Here is a 25,526-nt window from a genome sequence, read left to right on the forward strand (position 1 = left end):
GCTGTTGATTAGAGAATTTTTCAGTTTTGACAAGGATGTAATGAAGAGCTCGTGGAGTTGTTCACCTGAGGAGGGGGCAGTTTGCTAGCACGTCACTACTGAAGCCTCCAACCAGCAGGATGCACCGGCCATGACACAAATTAACACTTCAACACATGGAATCGCAACACCAAATGTAAGCTTAATGCACGGCACGGACCTCTAGACACACTCAGGGCTACTCTCGTTCATGAATATATAAAATGCACTAACCTGCTTACAACTCTGTTTTACGGACCCCATAAACTTATAGTTTAGGCGTCTGATAATGGCGAGGGTCAGACGACTCTGTAATGTGGGGTGGCTCAATATTTCCTCGACAGATGAGGTCAGGGGAAAGAAGCATCGGGACGTTAAATCTCAATGCCCGATCTTTTGTTCCCCGAGAGAGCTGTCCGGTACCTCCCTAAACATACGAATGTTTGGCCAAGCCAAATATTCATGTGTACCAGGAAGCCAATGGAAATAACTGTAGAGCCTTGTGATAAAACAGCAGGGAAGCTGTAGGGCTTCATATATGGTTTCTGCTGCAGTTCCTTCTTTGCAGGAGCGGTGGACATGTGTTGCTATCACCGTCAACCTCATGACAGACATGCATGGCGGCACACCAAGTCACTACAACTCTGTACTACCAGGTTGTAGGCACGCCATGCACTACCATATGGCGCTTTCATATGACGCTGCATTATAGAAATAATCCCCCTTAAATGCTAGGAAAGACTATCTCTGAATAAGGACGCTGCGTTTGGCAGGGTCTTGTGGAGGTGCACATCCGGGAGATTCCCTACCACTGTATAGACAAAGTGGTGTCCACTGCTCATTGAATCCTATGTTACAAGCCATATATAGAGCAGTATACATTTTTTTTACTATATGGCTCTGTATGGAATATTGCACCAGGATGCCCCATTTCCAAAAAGCAGAAAAATAGGTAAATTGATATATATTGCCCCAATGGAAGACAAAAGGACGCTCTTTTGACCTCCGCAAAGTGTAGACGCAGCAGATAGATGCCATCTTAGGGTACCTTTACACGGGGCAACAGTCACATGCTTAAGCGCCCAACAGCCGTACAGACGATTATCGCTTCTGTGCTTTCACACAGGAGCCAGGATCACTCACTGAATGGAAGTGGGGCACACTGGAGATCTCTTCTGGCTGCCTGCCTTCATTTAGAGTAAAAAGGCAGTCCTTCATATATGAACCTTCGTCTGTTTAAATGGTCCGATGGTGAGACAAAAACCAAGCTATTCCATCAACTCAGCGACTCTCACTCACTTGCCCTAACGTGTCCCAAGATGACACGGGACAGACGTTTGCTCCTTTGCGTGATTACTCGGGCGACTGCCGGCCCATGTAAAAGTACCCTTACCAGGTGGGGTAGAGTTGCAGGAGCTCCATTCACGAGATAGCTGTGGGTCTCTATCAGACATTTCCAGCACATATTGCACATATGCCATAAATGTCTAAGATGAGTATACATCTTTAACTGTATGCTCCCATATAGTTGTAGTAGTGTGGCAGAAAACCACACATTGCGGTACTACCTGCAAGAGGTGCAATCGTACTTTTTACTTGCAGGTGTTTCATGCCACTAATTTGCCCATGCAGCCTAGGGGAGAAAACTAACAAATCTACAAAGAGGTGGTTGTTAAGCCAATATCCCAAAATAATGCCCTAAACAGAAATTTGGAACTCCACATGAACTGGTTTTTACTGTGTATTTATATGTTCACTACGATGCAAATCTATATAGTTGTGGGGAAAAAAGAATGCTACATATGATAAACATTCACATACTGGCTCATAGTTGTATAAACTGTACATCAACTTTATCTACTACTCCAGTGTACATGACATGGAACGGTACAGCATACATTTAGTAACCCCAGGACACTGACTGCAGAATGGACAAATCCCAGAAACTATTAAGTATTAGAACTAAAATAAAAAAAACTGCTAATGTTACGTAAAGCGTATCTGTCATTGCAGATGACTATTCAGAAAAAGTTGTATTGTGCACATGAAGAATAATGCCATTTCTGATCATTATTAGAGATGAGCGAACATACTCGGCCACACCCCTTTTTCGCCCGAGCGCCGCGATTTTCGAGTACTTCCGTACTCGGGCGAAAAGATTCGGGGGGAGCCGGGGTGAGTGGGGGGTTGCAGCGGGGAGTGGGGGGGAGAGGGAGAGAGAGAGGGCTCCCCCCTGTTCCCCGCTGCTACCCCCCGCTCCGCCACGCCTCCCCCCGAATCTTTTCACCCGAGTATGGAAGTACTCGAAAATGGCGGTGCTCGATCGAGTAATTATTCGAAACGAGTAGGTTCGCTCATCTCTAATCATTATATATTACTCATTATGTAATTTCCTTCTCTGCAGATTCCATATTTAATTACCATTTTTTCTCTGAGCTGATGGGTGGAGACTAGCTGCTATGATGTTTCCATACACAGCACAGAGAAGAGTTGATCCTGCTCCCCTCCCTCTGTAGCAAACCCTCAGAAGCAGCAACTTGGAAGACACTGTTGGGCAGTAATTTGCTGTGAACACTTACTGGAGCCTTCAGCAACATCATCTCTGTGTGTGTTTTTGTTTCTCTCTCAAGCTGTAGTTGCTTCCCCTAACCCTCTTCATAGACTTCTATAGGCAGCATGTAACCTGATCTCTCAGTAAATCTATCTGGTTTCATAAGGATTTTTATCAGCATTGCTGATTGCATGATCCGTGCAGGAGGCAAGTGGAGGAGAACTAGCAGATAAGTGGAGAAAAAGGCATTTTTCTCCAACAAGACATATTACATAGCTTCTTTTATTTCCATGTACTATTGGTTTATGCAAAATTTGTTGAAAGTACAGTGCCCATTTAGAAGCTGTAATACCTACTACTGCCACTGGAGCTATAAAAAATATCACGGTTCATGCCAATATACATGAATCGCCACCATTAAAGTGAATGCCTGCATGTTAACGTATGTTGTTTTATTGGCCCATGTCCCGCTTCATGATAAATCTAGGTAGGAGTTGGAGCCACATTTTTCTGATGCCGAGCTTCACATGACCTGGTACTTTTCACATAGCCAAAGAGTCAAATGATAATTCTGCCACCCCTGGAGGGGATGAAAAGCTCCAGTATACTTTTCTTTTAGTTCCCAGTAATCATGGCCGCAGACAGCTGGGGGATTTTGAATTTATGAAGAGAAACATGACCTTTCAGGTCTCTAGATGCAATGTACGTGTTTTCTCCAACAAGTCACTGTCCTGAGTTATAAATCCCATCCAGTCAACATAAAATAGGAAAAGAACTCCTTATACAGATGCATCTTTCATCGGCAGCCAAATTAAAATTTCATGTCCAATGTTGGAATAAAGTGCTTCAACGTCTATACTACACCATAGGTAGGTGGGCTGCCATTCTATGTTTTTAATAATCTCTCGTTTAGTCCAACAAAGGGGTCAAACCATATGATGAGAAGCAACCAAGGAACCATCACTCAAGGATCCACTAGGGTAACGGGGCTAACACTAGCAGCTGCAGTGTGAATGTAAAAGGAAAGCTTATACAAATGTAACAAATGTTAACTTGACATTAAATGCATTATGGAAACTTAAAGATGACCTGTCATAGGATAAATCTGCAGCCACGGCCCCTGACTATCCTTTTTTTATTCTTAGGCCTAATGTCCACGAGGAAAATCACGCCCGCTACGGATTCTCCATGGAGTATGCGTAGCGGGTCCCTCCTGCCCCGCGGACATGAGCGCTGAAAATAAGAATAAACTTACCAGCAGCAGACCGGGCAGGTCTTCTCTTCTTCGCGGCCGGATCTTCTTTCTTCGGCCGGCGGATGTGCTCGGCACGCCGGCAGCGTGCCAGATCTGCCGGGTCGAAGAAAGAAGATCCGGCCGTGAAGAAGAGAAGACCTGCCCGGTCCGCTGTGGGTAAGTTATTCTTATTTTAGGTCTACCGCGGATCCGGACGGCTTCCATAGGCTTCAATAGAAGCCCGCGGGAGCCATCCCCGCAGGAGACCCGCACGAAAATGGAGCATGTTACTTTTTTTTTTATGCTCCATTTTTTTTTATTCACTTTTATTGACCATCCGCGGGTATTTATCTACCCGCGGGTGGTCAATGCATCCCTATGGGATGCGGATCCGCATGCGGGTGATCCGCTGCGGATTTAAAATCATATTTTGCCCGTGGACATGAGGCCTTACTCTTCTTTCTTCATCAGGATAGGCTCTTCTTAGGTCCAGCTCCCAACACTGTCAATGTGTCATGTGGGCGGTCCCCATCGCTCATTCTCAATGGGTGGTATTGGACTGTCAATCAAGTTCAACATCACCCCATTGATAATAAGCAGTGGTGACTGCCCACTGACAATGCCAAGAGACAGACTAAGAAGAGCCTGTCTGGGTAGGCGAGTATGAAAAAACATAGCGATAGATTCAACGGGTCATAGCTGTAGAGCTATGCAGCTAGCCTGTGGATTTCATCTGGTGACAGGTCCTCTTTACCGACAAGGTACTGAAATGCTGTAAATCAAGCTATCACAATGCGTCGGTCATGTTAACGATTGCTACATCTGTGGGTAACATGGAGCACAGCACTTACATGCAAACTGGGGTGATAGGTGAGGACTCCGTTGTCACTCAGCGTTACATACTTCTTCTTCCATTCTTTATTTAAGGACTTTCCACTTCGTTTCAGTAGCATACCCTACAAAAGAAAGGCAAGACGTTAAAGAGGTAACAACAAAACAGAATCTTGTACCACAAGGAGCAAAAAGTTTTAGACCTTTCCTATGATGCCCATGTTTTACCAGATCCATCATAACAAACTGCCCCACATTAGGCTATCAAAACAACTGTGCACTCATCATCCCCATAGCATCTACAGGGTGGGCCATGAAAAAGTAGCCCGGCACCACATTATGAAAGGGGTCTAAAAGAAATTCTTTCATTTTAGCTCAGCAGTATAAGATTGTGGTGCCAGATTACTTTTCTGTGCCCCCCCCCTGTACAACAAATTGAAGTGGATTTTTTTTAAATTACATACGCTAAGAATAAAAGAAAAGTTTGGAGCGTCTACAATGAAAACCATGAGAGCCGTGCCTGCAGTTACAAGCGCCAGCCACTATACTCAGGTCAGCGCGAAGACTTAGGCTTCGACCTGTGTATGTGCGGCGCTGACAGCATGCAGCCACACAGCTGATCGGTCGGGGTCCCGAGCGACAGACCCCAGCCAATCAAATTGATGACCTATCCCGAGGATAGTATTCACCCTGGAAAACCACTTTAATGACCAATTCAGTTCTGACATGGATTTTAAGAGTCTATATATCAGAAAACCCCATAAATCAGCCCATTTTAAAAAACTGCACCCCTCAAAGTTTTCAAAATGGCATTTAGGAAGTTCATTAACCCCTCACATAAATGAAAGAAAAATCCATCAGAAATTAGAACAGTTCCATTTTTCTGCAGATTTTCAATTTAAAACCATTTTTCTCTATAACACAGAAGGAGTTAGCAAAAACAATCTTCAAAACTTATTGCCCAGATTCTGCAGCTTTTAGAAATGCCCCATTTGTGGACATAAACCGTGCTTTGACCACATAGCAGGGCTTAGAAGGGAAGGAGCGCTATTTGGCTTTTGGAATGCAGATTTTGCTAGAATGATTTTCAGATGCCATGTTGTGTTTGCAGCCCCTGAGGTACCAGTACATTTGAACCCCCAAAGAACTGACCCCATCTTGGAAAAATTCATTGTGGGGTTTTGGGAATATTTTGATTCCACAGGTGATTTGTGAATTTTTTTTCAATATTTTGATTTGAAAATGAAAAATTCCAATTTTTCCAGTAATATGGAGGTGTTACATCCTTCACACTCACCAACTGGCGAAACTCCGGCAGAACTCGGAAACAGCAGACATAACTCACAGACAGACATAACACACTGGCTAACGCCCAAAACATGAACAAGCATAAACAGATATCAATAGATACGATGCGAGGTATTGGTTCTGATTTTGGCCAAAGTACTTAAACCCGCGAGCCCACTTCAGGGGTCCCCGTTGTCTTACGGGTCCCTACTCTTAACGAGACAAATTCCACATGAAGCCTGCCTGCATGCGGAGCGATCGTCCTGACAGGATGTCCCTGCACTGGAACCTAAGGACCTACATAGACGACAAACGAAACAAAGCAGGACTGAACGCAGCTCACACCAACACGCCAGGGATTTGCATACAACACAGCACAGCATGCACCCTGAACAGGACTGTTCACACCACACGTCCGGCACATGCATCAACATGTAGGAACATGACACTGTTCACACTGAACAAAAAGAGGAAACCCCAGCAGCCTCTAGTCAGAGGGGCTGGTATATATGAGCAGCAGACCGGTGGTGATTGGCTGGCTGGAGAAATCCACATCCAGCCAGCTCAATTAAAACCCTCCTGTGGGGCTGAGCTGCTGGAAACCCATGTAGAACAACAGATCCCAGCAGCACACCCTAACAGTAGGTTTGGCCTCAGATTTTTAATTTTTGCTAGGGAGAAAGAGCACCTAACAATGTGCTACCCAATTTCTCCAATTTCTCTCTCAAGAAAGGTGCCCCTCTGGCCAGCACATGGATATAGCACATAGGCTTTATACAGTGCTATCTGTATGATGTGCACCTTCAGGTTTTCATACCGCTCCCTTGTTTTCTACATGGCATTGTGTGGCCTGAGTACTTGATCAGACAGGTCCACACCTCTTATGTACCTATGGTAGTGAAGGACACAGTCCGGCTTGGGGGTCTCTGTACTGGTACTGGGCAGGGGGCACTGCTATAGCTGTGTACTGGGCTCTATATAAAGACATCCCTCTTGTCCTTATACTTGGCACACAATACTTTGTCGCTGCATAGTGCCCGGCTCTCACCGCTTCGGAAAATTTCCCCAAACAGTGGCTTTTCTGTTAATTTTTCAACAGTGCTACATGCCGTTTTTTTCTGGAAGCGAGGCTTTGGAATAGCGAACACTGGTGTAAATATTATCCGGGTAGAGGTGGTAACCCCGGTCCAGCAGTGGGGGCACCAGGTCCCAATACAATTTTTCCAGCAATTCCCAGGCAGGAGGGGATTCTGGGGGCTCAATGTTGGTGTCCTTCCCTTCATAAATCCTGAAGTTATGGGTGTACCCCGACGTGCTCTCACACAGCTTGTACATATTCACACCATACGTTACCCTCTTACTGGGCGGGTACTGGTGGAGTAGAAGCCTCCATCTGAAATGTACCAGGGATTCCTCTACAGAAATGTTTTTCTCAGGGGTGTAGGATGGGAAAACTTAGCATTAAAATGCTCTGTTAATAGCCTAATTTTATAGAAGCTATGATTAGAGATGAGCGAGTATACTCGCTAAGGGCAATTACTCGATCGAGCATTGCCCTTAGTGAGTACCTGCTCGCTCGGGAGCAAAGATTCGGCTGCCGGCGGCGGGCGGGGAGGAACGGAGGGGAGATCAGATGAATCGGGGTCCTCTGAAGTGCCAGTCTTTGGACGCCGTCTCAGAGATACAGGGGGTTCAGACTCACTTGATGATAAAGAGTATATGGCTAGTAACGTGGTGTCATCCACACTAGCCGAGTCTGACTGACAGAATTATTGCGTAAGCCCCGTCCACTGTAAACTATACATATATTAATTTATCATGCATCCAAAAAAACACTAAAAAATGATTGGGTGGGTGACAACAGCACACTGGGTGACCACTGACATGGGGTGACCAATGACATGGGGCGACCACAGGACACTGGGTGACCACTGACATGGGGTGACGCCAGCACACTGGGTGACCACTGACATGGGGTGACCAATGACATGGGGCGACCACAGGACACTGGGTGACCACTGACATGGGGTGACGACAGCATACTGGGCGACCACTGACATGGGGTGACGACAGCATACTGGGCGACCACTGACATGGGGTAATGACAGCACACTGGGTGACCACTGACATGGGGTGACCACAGCACACTGGGTGACCACTGACATGGGGTGACCACAGCACATTGGGTGACCACTGACATGGGGTGACGACAGTATACTGGGCGACCGCTGACATGGGGTGACGACAGCACACTGGGCGATCGCTGACATGGGGTGACGACAGCACACTGGGCGATCGCTGACATGGGGTGACGACAGCACACTGGGCGACCACTGACATGGGGTGACCACAGCACATTGGGTGATCACTGACATGGGGTGACCACAGCACATTGGGTGATCACTGACATGGGGTGACCACAGCACATTGGGTGACCACTGACATGGGCTGACCACAGCACATTGGGTGACCACAGCACATTGGGTGACCACAGCACACTGGGTAACCACTGACATGGGCTCACCACAGCATACTGGGTGACCACTGACATGGGGTAACGACAGCACACTGGGTGACCACTGACATGGGGTGACCACAGCACATTGGGTGACCACTGACATGGGGTGACGACAGTATACTGGGCGACCGCTGACATGGGGTGACGACAGCACACTGGGCGATCGCTGACATGGGGTGACGACAGCACACTGGGCGACCACTGACATGGGGTGACCACAGCACATTGGGTGATCACTGACATGGGGTGACCACAGCACATTGGGTGATCACTGACATGGGGTGACCACAGCACATTGGGTGACCACTGACATGGGCTGACCACAGCACATTGGGTGACCACAGCACATTGGGTGACCACAGCACATTGGGTGACCACAGCACACTGGGTAACCACTGACATGGGCTGACCACAGCATACTGGGTGACCACTGACATGGGGTAACGACAGCACACTGGGCGACCACTGACATGGGCTGACCACAGCACATTGGGTGACCACAGCACATTGGGTGACCACAGCACATTGGGTGACCACAGCACATTGGGTGACTACTGACATGGGGTAACGACAGCACACTGGGCGATCACAGCACACTGGGTGACCACTGACATGGGGTGACCACAGGACACTGGGTGACCACAGACATGGGATGACCACAGCGCACTGGGTCACTGACACTACACTAGGATGACTGACCACAGGATGGGTGACTAATGGACCATTGGAATGTTTCTTTTGTTTCTATGTGTTTTTTTTTACACTGACAGGATCAGAAACTACACTAAATACACTGACTAAAGTAACACTACACTGACACACTAATTACACTTTACAAACTACACTAATATACTGACTGATCGCACTTTACTAACACCACTAATATACTGACCACACTAACACTACACCCACACTACCACCGATAGCCCTCCCTTTCCAACCACTGATAACACACTGCCAGGGTTGCAGAGAGAGCTTGCATTATAAAAATAGTGCAAACTTGGACAGCTGCGCTCTGATTGGTCAGTCAGTGCTAACTAACCAATCATAGCAATCACTGGGGCAGGACTGCTGTGATTGGTTCCCCAGCGGAAAGCAGTGTTAGGCTGCTACAACGTCACTGCGATTGCAACTGCAGTGACACTTTAAAACATAGTGTACGTTTACATCCTGTTGCGCTAAGTACCATGTGGCCATGATGTAAACCTACGTCCTGCAGCATTGAGGGGTTAAGGGTACATTTATAGGATGCCACTAGGAAGTAGTCTTCAGGATAGCGTGGACGCCAATTTCAGGGCGAAAACCCTGCTGTGAGGGCATCATAAGGTGTTTGTAGGACTGGTTACACCTCTATGCCCTCCTATCTGTGAAATAGTTGGAATACATATAGAAGGAACAGTCAGCTGACTGAAAGAGATTATCTGAAGGGAAGTTTACTGGAAGACTACTGTCTATATCCTTGGCGGTGCATAAAATATTAACTCTTGATAGGGGGAGGGATGAATTAACAGTTGTCTTTGTATTAAAATTATAATTCCTAATTCCACTGAATAGTTTTCTTGATCATGGGGATAAATATTAATTATATATTACACACACACACATTATATATATACATATATACATATACACACATACATACACACACTGTCACCATCCTAGGAGAGATTTTCTACTAGTGTAGTATTAAATCATTGGCAATGCCACATGGAATAGATTGTACATTCAGTTTATGGAACATGCAACAGGGCTCAATAGAAATTACTATGAAGATGTATTGCTGCATACCATAGTACTCATCGTGGTAGTAAAAACTCAGCGGCATACTCAGCACAGAAACAGACCATGCTATTGCTATGGCGCGCGTGGTAAGGAGGGGGCCCAGTAAGGTTGCCACCTTTTCCTTTCTCCCCCTAAAACACCGGTGAAGGTATATTTAAAAAAACGTGGTTTGGGGGATGTGGCGCAAAGTGTTAAGGAAGCAGAAATACAGTCCTGAGCTCTCACTCATGACCTGAAGGTTGCAAGTTCAATCCTCGTATGGTTCAGGTAGCCGGCTCAAGGTTGACTCAGCCTTCCATCCTTCCGAGGTCAGTAAAAAGGGTACCTAGCTTGGTGGGGAGTAATAAATAAATTACCTGAAAGCGCTGCAAAGTAAGTTGGCGCTATACAAATAATAAGATTTATTATATTTATATCCCCCCCCCCCCCTGTACAACTATCCTAAATACATATGTCACTTGGATATAGACTGTACACTATCTGTTCTACATACACTGAACAGTTTTGACAGGCACCGGACTCCCAATAAAAATATCAGCCAGGACAGTACTGCTTTGATATAGAACCCCAGTATTTTCCTGCAACCACCACTAGCGGGAACTTAGTGCAAAGAGATTTCTCCAACTTCTAATTACTTCAATTGTAGCTGTATAAATTCCTATGCACTGAGCTCCCCCTACTGGTGGCTGCAGGCAGCCAGTTTTTGTTATCTACTATGTGTAGGTGATTAAGGGCTGTACGGAGGAGACTTCTTTATATATTAATAGTAGTTGACTGGTGTAAATACAAAATGACCAGATACATATTAAATGGTTGGCAGATCGCACCAGCATTGATGTAATGTGTATGGGCAGCTTTAGCCCAGATTCACACATTACAGTATGTGATCTATCCAAAATATGGAACGGAAAGAAAAACAAATAGCGTAAATCATGTTCTTCACACTTTTCCCTCCCTTTACACATTGCATTAAAATGATTTTTCAGACTTTTTGAGGATGCTTGAAATATAAGCCCTACCCCAAAATTAAGTTCTGCTAACAGTTAATTTAAAAAGGCAATTTAAATAGTGTCTAGGCAGCTATACATGTAAAAAAGTTAAACCTTTTTGAACAAAAATTAATATAAGACACTGTCTTATTTTCAGGGAAACACGGTACTACTAGAACTGAGCTTACATTAGAATGTGGCGGCATATATTTGATCACCGCACCGACGGAAACATCCACTACAAAGTCTTAACGATTCTTCAAACCGCCGATTGTTCGTTAGCGGGTTTGAAAAAGTACTATATATAAAAAAGTGTAACCTGGCAAATAAGGGAAGCGGAGCAAGCTGCCGGCAGCATCCTGTTTTCAGTAAAACTTCTCGTGTGATACAAAAGTATCATTAGGATAAAAGTCCGGTGACAAGTATATCGCCAATGATGGACTAAGCTGAGGTCAGCCATACATAGCAGGGAGTAAAAAGCTCTACCCCAGGTATGCTTCCCGGTCTGAAATGAAGCGATTGACATAGAAGGGAGATGTTCCCCCCAGGCTGTCACAACACAGCGCTCACACTCCTGCATGGGAACACAGTTCAATAGCAATTATTTACCAGCAAAGATTTATTGATCCGGCGCTGCCTGCAGAGGGAGAGGTTGGTCGCCTTTAGACTGAGCCGGGGCAGGGAGGCGCTGATGATATGTGCCGGAGACAGACTAAAAACCGCATAGGGTCTAACATGTCAGTCCCTATTACATTGTATCAATGTATCTATATTTCTGGAAACGGGTGCAACATATGTGTCAAACAGTCATTCCTATCATCTACAGATTTCTTTCCAGTCTCTGCAATGGACTGACTTTTGTGCGCCCCTCTTTTTGCATAAGGAGGTACAAATGAAAATCGGTCAAAGGGTTAACCCCCTAATTAAAATCAGTCATTTTTTGTGGCCAACTAGTTCTGATGAAGTTAATCAGTGTCCTTATTGCACCTCTCCACCTTCTGTTGCCAATATTCCTATATCCGTGAAGGTTGGGGGGGGTGCTGAACGTTACACCTTAATAGAGCCATAAGCGGCTCCCACGAGCCCCGGCAGGGTGCTAAGAGGGAACTTGTTATTGTCAATGTCCTATTTGCTAAACCTGGGAAACAAAAAAAAAAAAAAGAAAGAAATAAAACAATAAAAGGATGTTGGTGGCGAAGTCACATCACCCCGGTGACCCCTCTGTCATTACCAACATCTCACCGCTGGGAGGACATCACACAGGAGCCGGCTTCAAAGAGCCCTGCACAGGAGCACAGCTAATGACAAGCAAATCCAACTCAAATGCCACTAATTGGCTAAACCGCTCACCTCTCCAGAGCGCAGCAGTAATTTACAATAATAAAGAGAGGGGGGATAACGACAGGAGGATCTGGCGGCTCTGCGCCTGGCGCCCCCTACACATACACACAATGCACATTTTAATAATGATAGATACATTCCAATTTGGGCTAGATATAGAAACACAGAGGAGGATAGAGGAACAAGAAGAGAGAGAAGACGGGCAGAGGTGGAAGACACATTCTTTTTAATTTGGTTTAAAAGAATCTGGAAAAAGAGAAATGTGTAAAAAGCAGTTTGCAAGGAAGCGGCTGTATAAATGTAGACAGTGGGTCAATAATGCGCGCAACTATTAACCATCCACTCTGTACTGATGAGGGGCGAGAACCCCCGAAACGGCTGTTTGTAGATGGTGTCTTTTTGGCATAAGAGAATATTCTGGCTTGGCTAATATCTTTAGTCACGTTGTGTCCTGTTAAAATGTTGGACAGTAACTTACAGTATAGCTGCCTTCAAAGAGGTGGCGCTATGGAGGCATTTTTTTCCCACTCTCATTTGCATACCGTTTTCCCAGGGAACACTGCATGGCTTGTAATACTCTATGGGCTATCTTGGCACTCTCCACAATGGGAAACAGCACCCCCAAACCCACATCAAAGTCCTCTTACCCAACCAACTGGTACTCCATGCTCTGCACTGATGAGGGGCGAGAAGCCCAAACAGCTGTCTGTAGAGTGCGTTTGCCTTACAGAAAAAATTCTGGTTTTGGCTTATATTCTTAGTCATGTTAAAATGTTGAATTATTGACTTATAGAGAAGCGACCTTCCAGTAGATGGCACTATGAAGGCATATTTATTTCCTATTTACAAACCAAAGCTGAAAAAAAACTCTATATTTCTGTCGCCGCTCACTTCAGCTGCAGCACACCTGCTCCTGCATACGCAGGTGGTCGCCGCCTTGCTTGCAACCCAGTATGTTGAGTCCTGCTTCCAGCCCCTTCCTTCTCGCTCTGCTTGTTCTCTTACCCCTGCCCATAGGACATGTGTGTTACCGCTCAGTCTCCTAAAGGGCCAATGCACACTCCCATAACTCATTCTCCTCCAATTCATTGTACTTTATATATTACAGATCCACACCCTAATTCTATTTCTGATAAAGCCCGTGTGTGTATTCCGGTTCTTACTCCTTGTTATTCGGACTTATGCGTTACCCAACTTCGACTCGGTATACTAGGCTTCATTGTTTCTTGCTATCTGCCTTGACCTTCTGCTAGGACCTCATTGTTGCTACTGTGCTACCAGCCCCAACCTTTGCTACGTCTCTGGATAAGCTCCCGTTCACACCATCAGGTACTGCGCCTCAGCCCTGTGCAGTATCAGGAGCCACACGACTAGCACTATGGCTTGAGGACCTCGCGGTAAAGACAGTACCACATGTGGAGGGGTCAAGGTTGAAAACAGAGGCTCCCAAGATGTTGCCTCATTGGTTAACCCAAAGACAAACTGCTGTATGCCAAGGTGGATCCACATCTGCCTGCCTGACAATTTGGTGAAATTTCCCTATTTTATGGACAAAGAGGACCTTCGGGGTTGGATCTCCTGTCATTACTTAAGCAGATGCCAATGGCTTGCAAGATTTCTGTCCTGAGAGCCTGTGCCTCCAATCCTAAACCTTTGGGAAGGCATCTACACAGGATGCAGCTACACATACTGAATGGGTGCATTATTTGGGCAGTGTATGGTAACCCATAATGACTGTGAGGAAGTCTTGAGTTAATGGATAAGAAGACATTTTGAGAAGGTTCTGCATTGGGCCCCATTTAGCCTTAAAGTCGGCCCTGCATAGAAACATAAGGGCTCACTCACATGTGTATTCTGGCAGCAAATACGCATATAACGTGAATTCACAGCGTATTTTACACAACCATGTACTATAATGAGCGTATTACGTGCCTAATACACACCAAAATAGGACATGCTGTGCTTTTTTTTTTTTTTACATGAGCATGAAAAAGGTGGTCTCAATGGCCCAATAAAAATCAACGCAGTTTTAGCACTACGCATTGCGTGCGCAATATGCAGCCGAAATACGCTCGTGAGAGTGAGTCCTAATTCTAACACCTCAAATGTCCCAATTAGGGATGCCGAAAATACCATTCCAGGGTAGGAATTGAACCATATTTCTAAAATTAGCCAAATACATTTTCTTTTTGTTTTAAGTAAACTAAGTTGAGCTGCAATACCAGACAAGGCCATAAAAAAAAGAGTGGCGCCGTTTACGGGGAAGAAGAGGCTCTTTTTCTAATCCAGGACAACCTTTTAAAATCTGTGATAATAGACGCGACCGCACAATGAATCTGGATTTTAATCTGAATATTTTCATTAAGACTTTAGCATTTGGTCTAAAAATGGTGAAACTTATGAAGTGCATGTATTAATTGAAGAAAACAGCATTTTTTCACATAGAAGGATGCGGTTAAATTGCACAAAGGTTGGAAATAATCGGGACAGGATGGAAAAGAACTATCTTGAGTGATAAAAACAATGTTACAAATTATGGAAACTATGAAAAAACAATAGTGTCAACCCCCCATTTTTCAGTACATACGTTTTCATTATCCTGAAGTGGATCCCAATATGTGAGAGCAACTCCTGTAAAAATAGTTAAATGCTTATTTCTAAGCAGGAAATCTCCACTCCACTTTATGCAGAACAGACTCTAATATTCAGGGCAACATCGGTGGTAAGAATCTATCACTCAACTGCAATCCGTAAAAGGTAAGCCGGCCACGTCATGCACGGCGCAGCCTGTTATCAGGAATGGGCTGTAATATAAAAGCCATTAAAACCCTGGCAGAAGGTGAATCCAGAACCTTGGGAAGGTCATTACCACCCACCCGTGTCCACATTCATTCCAACCTGGGGTCCATTACTATGATGCTCCATCACCTGCCTCTCCTGCTGTCCCCTGCTTATCTCTCCCAAGGCCAACAATTAATAGAACCATTTTCTCCCAGCTTGAGACCCACAGGCCGGCTGCAGCGAGCCTCTTCATAACAACTGTATTGCATGCTACACTCTACAAATAAAATCAGCAGCTTTTATCTAATGCTGAAACTATCAAATTTAAGGGGAAAAAAAAAACGAAAAACAAAAACTTCCAACTTCAGGTCTCTACGTGTCCGTGCCGCCTGGGGCGATTCCCCTGCATATATGAATAGTATTCACAACTTGGCCAACACTGTTGAACAATCAGTTGGCACTATATGAGCTCCTTCAGAAGGAAGTCTCAAAAGATAATGGGCGCCACATGCCCAACTCGTCTTCATTTAGGACTCAACTAGTTGAATTGCCAGATCGGAAGGAACAAAGGCATAAAGAGAATAAAAATCCTTAACAGTGAAGCCCATCTACACTATAGAACACGGAAAACTTTTTATATAGGCTACCTACTCGGATAATTTTGTATGCCTATGAGTAGACATTTGTAGCCATTGCTAGATTTAATTGCCTCGTTAATGGACCCCAATGTGGAAAAAAAAAACAACCCCCCCCCCCCAAAAAAAAAACCCTAAAAAAATGTATCTCCCAAGTACGCTCTATATGTCCCTATAGCCAATCCCCGATAATATCTGTGAGCATAGATGTGTGAACCCCCGGTGACGGGAGTAGTGGAGTGCTTTGTCCAAGGTCCTGAATGCAGCGTGGTCTCCCCGTTGTGCCTCTGTGCAGGATCCCAGCCCCGCTCCTGCTTCCCTCATCATTAATTCTCTGTCTCCTCGTTCCCAGCTATCTGCCTCTTGTCATGAAGATGAAAGTGACATTATGCTTCTAACATTAAAATCATTTGATACACAATGTTTTACGAGAAGGACATTTAATGGCTCATTTAGCACAACAGTTATTAGATTTTAGTCAACAATTAAAGGGTGGCAGGATAAAAAAGCAGGGTCTGCTCTTTTTTCGCTCTTCAAAATATACATCTTCACAGCTCCTTACACATGACAGCTCCGGCGCCTAGAACATGAACATTATACTGGAGCTCAGATTGATACCACGCAGCTCGGAAAGGCTGCGGCATGCAATCTATAACAGGAACCACTCTCGCGCTTGTTAACTACTTAACTGCCAAGGCCGACGAATTGTACTGTAATAATAGGTAACCTACCCGTACCCAAGACGGGGCGCAGAATTACGTAAAAAAAAAAATTAAATATATATATTATATATATATAGTAGGAGGGAAATATAGTACCGTGAAATATTGTTCTGTGCATCTCTGACCCACTGGGGTCTCTTTGCAAAAAACCTCCTCACCCCAGAGGTGGCTGCATCCTCGCCATCGCTCACCCCCCCTCTCCGCCTGACACAATGAGTTTGATACTGTCATTCATCTCTCTTTGCATCTCCACGGAGCGCACATTATCTCACATTGTTATTAGCAAATACAAATGGAAAACAAGGACAGACGCATTTATAACTAACTGGAGGGGCTCCGCGCGCCCTCTTGAAGCGCCGTACAGACGGTTTGGAGAGCGTCCTGTGATTTTTCACATCTTTTCTAATCTAACCTGGGATTTCATATTCAACATCTAAGTGCCAACCCCAATTTGTTTCCTCTTCGCCGGACCCTTGCACGTTCTTGTGCACTTATTTCTGCACCGATAACTGTCGGGCAGCAATTAGCACAAGCAAATAAACACAAAACTCCCACGTTCCTCTAACGAGCATTTTTAACTTCAGTGATTCTCCTTGATAGCGTATGCTACAATTTATTTACAGACAGCGCTGTAATATCAGGGGATCCTTGCTAGTACTAACGCTTGCTTCTCAATTCACCACGCTAATTAAAATCTGTTGATAAAAGAAATAAAAGGCTGGTTAACACCTTCAGTGCCGCATAGAAGGGGCTGACCCCAAAGTGAGAAGAAAAAAAAAAAATCATATACTTGAAGCGAAGTATGAATTCTGAATAATAGATATATATTTTTTTTTTTTACACTAAATGTACACGTTTGTTTTGTGAAAACGCGAAAAAGAAAGAATAAAGTGCATCACTATTTCTGCCGACCCTACCGTCCGCAGGGCAGAGACCCACATACGCTCCCTCCCGTATACTGTCAGCGACAGGAGCTACCCAGAGAGCAGCTAATGGGATTAAACGCCGGCTTTAATTTTAATGAACAAAGTTGCCCGTAGCAACATAAGCGGCAGCGGAGGCTCCGTTATCATTAATAAAGCCCAGACAACATTAGAGGCCCGACAAGAGCACAAAATAAAAACGAGAAGAAGCCCCCGGCCCCCCACCTCCCGCTGGGCTAAATTGGCTGCCCAATTTTTCTTAAGTGTCCGCACTATTTAGAAGGCAATTTATTAATTTTTGTCATCCATTGTCACTTTGACAGGCCATCACTTCCCCATCCCGAACTTTACAGAAAACTAATTGAAGGACTGGCAGTATTTATGAGGGATATTATTTATCAATTACGTCTGATAATGATACTCTGCCCTGCTACCTTCCTCAGCCCTCCCCCGCCCTCTCCTCTCCCTGCAGGCCTGGAACGTCACATTGCACAATGACAGACATATTGTACCTCCGAGGGCAGCGCGCAGGGAGAACACCAATCTTAGTGACACTGAAGAAGGGACACTCTCTACCTAGTTAAAAATCCTTAAAGGACTTGCATAATCTTAGACCACCAACTTGCAAGATGGTCATGGAAGGATTCCACAACGACCATACATCTAGGTGGTCCGACTACTAAATATCATCAGAAACAAGCGCCATACCCAAAAGTACTGCCCAATAGCTAGAAATATACATCGTCCGTATAGGAAAAACTATTTTAAAGATGCCATGAACTGACAAATTAAATCAATCGCCTCGTTAAATAGTAGATTAATACAAACAGGGCTAATTAAGGATCTACAGAGCGCCCCGTTTTGGATCATAGGCGCAACTTAAAATATAGGGGCCTTAATCCGACAATACTATAAATGTAGCGATGTTTTGTGATCACCAAGTCATTTTCATATTGAGAAACTTTTGTATTGTCCCACATTGGAATTTTTTATTTTTTTTCTGCCAACGATTCACGGCATTAACCCTTTCCAACCCACTGTCTGACCTCTGAAGATATTATGATTTAAGGCTGCGATGTTATAAGACGTCCGTCGGGGTTCTCTTACTGTATATTGCCAACCTCTCTGCTGTCGGAGCCTATCCAATGTGTCACCTCATGCAGTACTTGCTTTAGCCAGCATATAGCGCTGTTGTATAACTGCAGAAAAAGAGTAAGCCCCCTAGGAAAACCAGGATACAAATTGGATTGGAAGGGGTTAATTGTTAGTACCCAAAAATAATTTTAAGAGCCCGTCGTCAAAAGTTGTTCCAATGGAAACGCTATGTTTTTGCAAATGGCTCAGCCTGGTCTACCGCCGCTTTAAGATTTAATACCGATTCAATTAGACGACAAGCAGCACGCAAGCTTTTATTGTCCTCTCTAGATGGAATCCTATCTCCGATCGACAATCCTCTTGTAGACGCTTCCGTACAGATCGTTTCCTTTCCTACTCAAGATAAGAAAAGACGACGCTGAACTAATGGACAGGTGGCACTTGTGCGCCCAATACCCAGATGATCATGACTGGCCAGGAACAGACCGGACCTCTAGCATGTACGAGTGAATGAAGAGAAGAGAGATTGTGCACAGACAGAGATAGGCGTCAAGGTACTGACAGGAGCGGATGAGAGAAAAAGATACAAGAAAATAAAAAAAAGGGGGCACGACGGATAATGGAGAAAACAAATTGTAGCGAGAAGATTAGGAAAATGGAGCAAAGTGCAAAAGAATGTGAGGATGGAGGGAAGGGAGAGGGCAGAGTGTTCCGAGATAAACTTCCCCCTAATCACATAGGGATCAATCAAAGCACAGGATTCTCTCCTCAGTCTGTGAGTGATAAGACCCCGAGCAGACATGCTCTGAATGACGCTCATTTGCAGCTGTATTGTTGGTGGGAATGAAGCAGGAGATGGAGCCATGGGTGGCCTTTGTGATGGGGGTAGACTGATTCGAGGAGGTGTAGAGCTGATGGACTCTAAACTTCCTCGACCATTGTTGGGAGATGTCAGGAAACCATCAGGCGGCTACATGAGTGTCACAGGGGGGACAGTACTAGGGGAACTATCGCTGCAATGCATCGGAGCATCACCCAGTAGTTCACTCCTTCCGCTCATCCATCATCACCCTGGGGACACAGGGAGGGCCACCGGCCAGACATGGCCGGAGATAAGTGCATGCAGCAGCCAGGACAAGGACAGAGAAGGGCAGGCCCGGGGGACACAGAAAGACAGAGGCTGCGATAAAAAAAAAAATTCTTCTCTACAAGCGTGTTATCTGATGAGGGTTCTGGGTAATTAATTATAAACTCAATTACCTAACGCTTACTTCAGCACTCTCTATTCATTAAGAGATAAAGCTTGACTTGCTGATAAGTTTCTGTTTCCCTACAGCAGAGGGCTCAGAGTCCTTCTAATACCAGGAACATGGCGGGCATCGGGGCTTCCGTGCCAGCAAGGGAGGTGGGCAAGGATCGACATCCCAGATTACCAAAAAATGCATGTAGCACGCTTTTACGACAAACCCTTCCCTACTTGTCAGAGAAGGAAATTCATTTCGAGTTCTGAATAGGTATTAAAAGCCATCCGGCTTCATAGGGAGATGGGCTAGTGGGAGGTAGAGGAGAAACCCGTCCCCAAAAATGTGACTTCTCTTTCTTCCATACGATGCGGAAGGCGGAATTCCAGTGTCCTTCTCGCAGGGAGTCGTGACGGCGGGTCGTTAGTATTCACGGGAATAATTAGGGCTGCAGTTAATTTCATTAGAGGCTCCGCTGCTAAATGAAGCAGATTATGAGACACCTTTTTATTACAAGCCGTGAAATTACAGCCTGTCAGCTGCCAATTGCAGACTAAAACAAATGAATTACAGTGTAAATAACGCGGGGAGGAAGAAAAGCGGCGGACGTCGCGAGGAGGAGGAGGAGTTACGACACCTGCGGCTCTGCGGGAGATAGGTTACCCCCTTCAAAACTTCCCTTAAAATGCAGAAATTAACCCTAACAAAATACAGAGCTGCCCTGCAAATCTTGCCAAGGAAATGGGCTTGTTGGCAGCCCAACCTTTGGAATGCTAAAATATAAGCTATGACACTGCAATCAGGAACGTACAGGAGCTCCGTTCACGGAAAAAGATGTGAAGTGCTGGCCTTAGAAGTGGGAATCAAAGTGATTTATTCACTGTAGGTTTTGCAGAGACAGATTTGCGCAGCTCTTCCATTCACTCCTTCAGCCACTGTGGGTCTGTACTTGACATGATAATAGCCATTATTACTGGTAATCAGTCATTACTGGGAGGAATGGTCTCTACAGGTGAGGTACTCGGCTCTATTTGCATGATTACATTTACGCCCCTGAGCTCTGAACCTCCAACCTAACTATGTCATCCGGTGGCAGCGCTTTTAATTTAATTCCCAGGGTGACAATAAAATGGATGTCCATTTTTTTTTTGCTTTTGCAAAAGAGAACTTTTGTGCGTGCACCATGAAGTCCAAAATGTCTTCGGCGTGTTCACACGGCCGCTTTCTGCATTGGAACAATCTAACAAGGATCTGCCACCTAAGCTGCGGCAGAGATCCACAGCCGGGTCTGGCATTTTTTCCACAGATTCGCATTTACAGCTCCTGAGGGGTCTGCGTCAAGAAATGGCGTGTCGCTTTTTTTCCCAAACTTCAAATACATGGATAGAAAAACCTGCGCAATTCCCAATCACATGAATGAGATGCAGAAGCTAGACTAAAATCCATTTCAAATTTTGTGTGCACCATCTGAAAAAATAGAATACCATTTCATGTTGAGTAAGCCTTTCTATTCTCTGCTTAAAGGGTTTTAAGTATGAACCGGTGCAGAAAAAAGAACACCCTCCATGTAGAAGGAAGACATGAGGAGTTACGGTGTAGGCGTATAGCGGGCTACAGATGATGCAGCCTATATACATGATATAGCAGTGTCATGAGGCCTTGGAAAATACTACAACTGCACATGTTTATAGAAGGTATTTCAGCGACCCTTGGGTTCTTGGAACAGGAGGAGTAGAGGGGTATATTACCCGCTGTTCTTCTCTGCTGCCCCTCCTATCTGCCAGTTACAGGACCCATCCAAGACGGCATCAGCAATTTTCTAACTACCTAATGCATATTGTGCTCTGCTCTCAGATTGGCCAGTGCTGATCATGTGAGCAGCTTTGGCCAATCAGAGAGCAGACATAGTGCATCATAGTCTAAAACTAGCAATGCACTGTGGGGGATTAGGTAGTCTGAAGATTGCTTGGACCATATTAGACAGCAAAGAATGAAGGAGAAAGGAACAGCTGCAGGCAATACACACTGTCTCTGGTCCTGGGACTAAATTTTGTGATTTTTGGGGAACTTTAAAGGGGTGGTTAATCATATAAATGAGTTATTTTCTAAAAAAAATACATTCAACGTGCAGGGTAATGTAGGAATATGTCCGGTGAGTCTAGGTACAACAGATCTGTACTTGTAAATAAGCAGCGGTTTTTCAAAATGGGTCAAGTGACAAGGAATTTATCTATCGCCTTGTAGACATGTAACTAGAACAAAATCGTTGACTCTTTTAGGAAAAAACATCCTCAGTTGTTTTATATGTAGGACGACCATCATGTTAGAACAAGTCTTGGATGCAAGAGTACAAAAAAATGTCAGAAGTAGAACGTCTATACAGGGGGCAAGTATATGTGCCATTTTATGGACCCAATTCGGGACTTTGCCCTCACCCAGACTTTACATACGAGCCCAACATGTTTTTCTTCTTTGTACAATTGGCCGGTACCTATCTTCTGAATCTCTGAATAATTCAAACGCAGTCCGTGTGCCATTCTCACCATGACATTACAATGATCTATGGAGAAGCTGTGGCGGGCACAGTTACCTTCAGGGCATAGAGAGACATGCCAGTAATTACTGGTAGCCAAGTCGAAGAGTGGAGAAACAGGACTTCTAAGGGTTAATCTGCAAAGGAGCCCCGATCCTGTGTAATAAAGTCGCCTAAATGCGAATACAACCTTGTTTATGAATAATATTAATAATAAAACTCGGTAATCATTCTTGGTAATAATACCGCAGCACTTCCTGCGACATGCAAAGGGCCGGGACACAGTTGTAGTAATCACTTGTCAAGAGCTCAAGGGGCAATTTTAGTGGAAAACTAATGCGATAAACCCAGATCACAAAGTATTTCGTGCCTGCAGGCAGCAAAGGGATTAATTTTAAATCAATTTGACTGCCACTAATAATTCATTTCCCATCTGCATAGACAAATATATTCTCAAACTATTGGTGTTGACTAGTCAACATCTGACTGTATATTGGGGACTGTACAAGAGGCTCGCTTCACACCGCCACTTATCAGTTTTTCGGAAATATGTTAATATCCGTATCGACTTTATACAGTCAGTCTTCGGTTACGCCATCGTTTTACAATTATTGGGCACCAATGTTCCGCCATACATTTGTTTGCCTGACTATCGGAAGGGCCAATGGTCAACCAACGAACAAGCGAAAACAGCCGATCGGTGATTTTCAGCAAGCACTAAAATACTCGCCGATGGAATGTACATGTAAACAGGGAGATGTACATCCAGCCTATGGGGATGAACGATCATACCAATGAAAAGTTGTTCCCATGGGAGGGACTCTCGCCAACATGCGTAAGGATTAGCGTTTATTTAAGGCCCTATGCACACAGACAGATTCGCATTGCGGAATCTGGAGTGGACGTCCGCACATCCGCAGCACGGAGAACAAGAATCCGGACAGGTACGCAGGAGTCACTGGCCGGGCACAGAGTCACATTCCGCTGCGGGATGCGACCCGGCCGTGTACATTCAGCCGACATGGGGCCAGGAATCGGCACGTGTAAAAGGACCTTAACGGTTCTGTTTTGTCAGGTTTCCATTGATTTTGGCACAAATAACGCAGTCTTCCAAGCTTACGCTACCGTCACATGACACATTTTGTCTCCACTTCGGGATGTTAGGGTACGGACACACTGAAGATTCTCCTCCATGGAACTGCAGGCAGGAAATCTACACTATTTAAAGTTGCAGCAAATCGGACAAGATTTAACAAAATTTAATCCAGATACCACGTAAAAAAAGGTTACCGATGATCAAACCTGTGTGCAATCCCCATAGCCGATATTGATGTGTAATATGCACCAAAATAGGTCATGCTGAATGAAAAAAAACGCAGGAGTGGCCCAATAAAAATTAATGGGCTTTTAGCGCCACGTATTTTGCGCAACATACGCCCATGTGAGTGAGCCCTTGGGCTGATGTTTGAACCAGTTCAAAATGGATCCATCAGAAGAAGCCTTAAAAACAGTGAGAGCTCAGACCTATAAGTGCACCAGCGACCACATAGATGTATCCCATGAACGTGGATATCTGGCGAATGACCTTCAGGTGATCATGAAATATTGAAGTTAGGGCTCATGGCACAGCCTTATATAGCAAGACACAAAATCCCTTTGGCTCCGCACCATACAGCCATAGGAACTTTGTATGACACTGTATTAAAAATATAGTCCTCCCTGAAGCCAATGTTTTAAAAGCAGTACATTTCTATAATATAGCATTGGACAGAACGCACCATTTTTTTCTGCTGGATTCTGTATGTGATCAAAGAAACATACTGTAAGCGCGTCCCACAGACTTTTGTGCAACTCAGACCTTGTATGCAGCTGCAATATAGGCCTTGAGTTAAGGAAAACCAAAGCTGCCCTACACATGGTATTGTACTTGGATCATGCTAACAATCTATGAAGACTATCAGTTTCCTTGCCTGAAGGCTAATGTCGGAGCGAATACAGATTGGACAAGTTAATGTTCTCTGTCCAATTGCCCAAAATCTGCCAACTAACCAGCTTAGCATGGAAAGACTTAACAAGAACAAAAAGACAAATCAAAGTAGTATGACAGTGGGGGAAATAAATATTTTGGGTGTGGATCAAAAGAGACTTTGGACAACTACTTTGTTTATGATGCCCATTAGCCCTGCTATGTCCTCTGTTCACAAAGGCAGCCTGGAAACTCCCGCTAACTCTACCATGCCTCTTTGGTCTTCTTTGTAAATCCCCCTGACCCCTCACACTCACCTGCGTTAGTTATGGCTCCTGGCACTTGTAGTCAGTCAAGTGGGCGATCTCCACTCACTGTCAATCGATAATGTCAAGTTTCCTCCACCCATTAATATCATTAATTTATAGTTAGCGGAGAAGACCACCCACATGACGGATTACAAGCTCTGGGAGACGTAACTAATAGGCTTAGGTGTGGGAAAACAGGGGTGTACAAAGTAAAGAAGAATGCAAGACAGTGAGTGCTTCAGCAGTTGCAAAGCTATACAGCCGGCCCCAGTGATCAGAGGACAGAACAAGTCCTAAAGAGAGTCGGTCCACTTAACCTCCTGACATGCATGTTTTAGTAAATATTTGTATCTGTAATGTATCAATAGTTCTAGGTCATCTTTTCTTATAACTCTGTGCTGTTCCTCTGCTATTCCTTCTAGAAATTTATGAATGAATTGACAACTGGGTGTTACCATTCCCTCAGTGGCGACACCGATTGGTCAGTATCAAACAATGCAGGTAGACACTCCTAAATGGTAACACCCAGATGTCAATTTATTCATTACTTTCTAGGAGGAATAACACAGGAACAGTACAACGCAGAGTTATAATGATAGAAGGTACAAAATTCATGAATTGCGGGGAATATAATTATTTACCAAGGCGGACATGTCAGGAGAGCTGACAAATCTGCTTTAGGCCTCATTCACATGGGCGACAAAATTGTGCAATTTTATTGCGTTGCTACAAATCGCATGTATGTGAAGGTCATGCTTTTTCTATGGGTTA

The 25,526-nt window shown here is 44.7% G+C and overlaps 1 protein-coding gene across 2 annotated transcripts in view; it reads right to left on the bottom strand.

Moving 5' to 3' along the window:
- Positions 1 to 25,526, bottom strand: part of AGAP1 (ArfGAP with GTPase domain, ankyrin repeat and PH domain 1) — a 384,937-nt gene that overhangs the window by 96,063 nt on the left and 263,348 nt on the right. For both annotated transcript variants that reach the window (XM_066575407.1, XM_066575406.1), the window contains one exon: positions 4,655 to 4,759. In XM_066575407.1, coding sequence (XP_066431504.1) covers positions 4,655 to 4,759 — 105 coding nt within the window. The remainder of the gene's footprint in view (positions 1 to 4,654; positions 4,760 to 25,526) is intronic.

The sequence above is a fragment of the Eleutherodactylus coqui genome, chromosome 8 (assembly GCF_035609145.1).
Source record: "Eleutherodactylus coqui strain aEleCoq1 chromosome 8, aEleCoq1.hap1, whole genome shotgun sequence".
Taxonomy (NCBI): domain Eukaryota; kingdom Metazoa; phylum Chordata; class Amphibia; order Anura; family Eleutherodactylidae; genus Eleutherodactylus; species Eleutherodactylus coqui.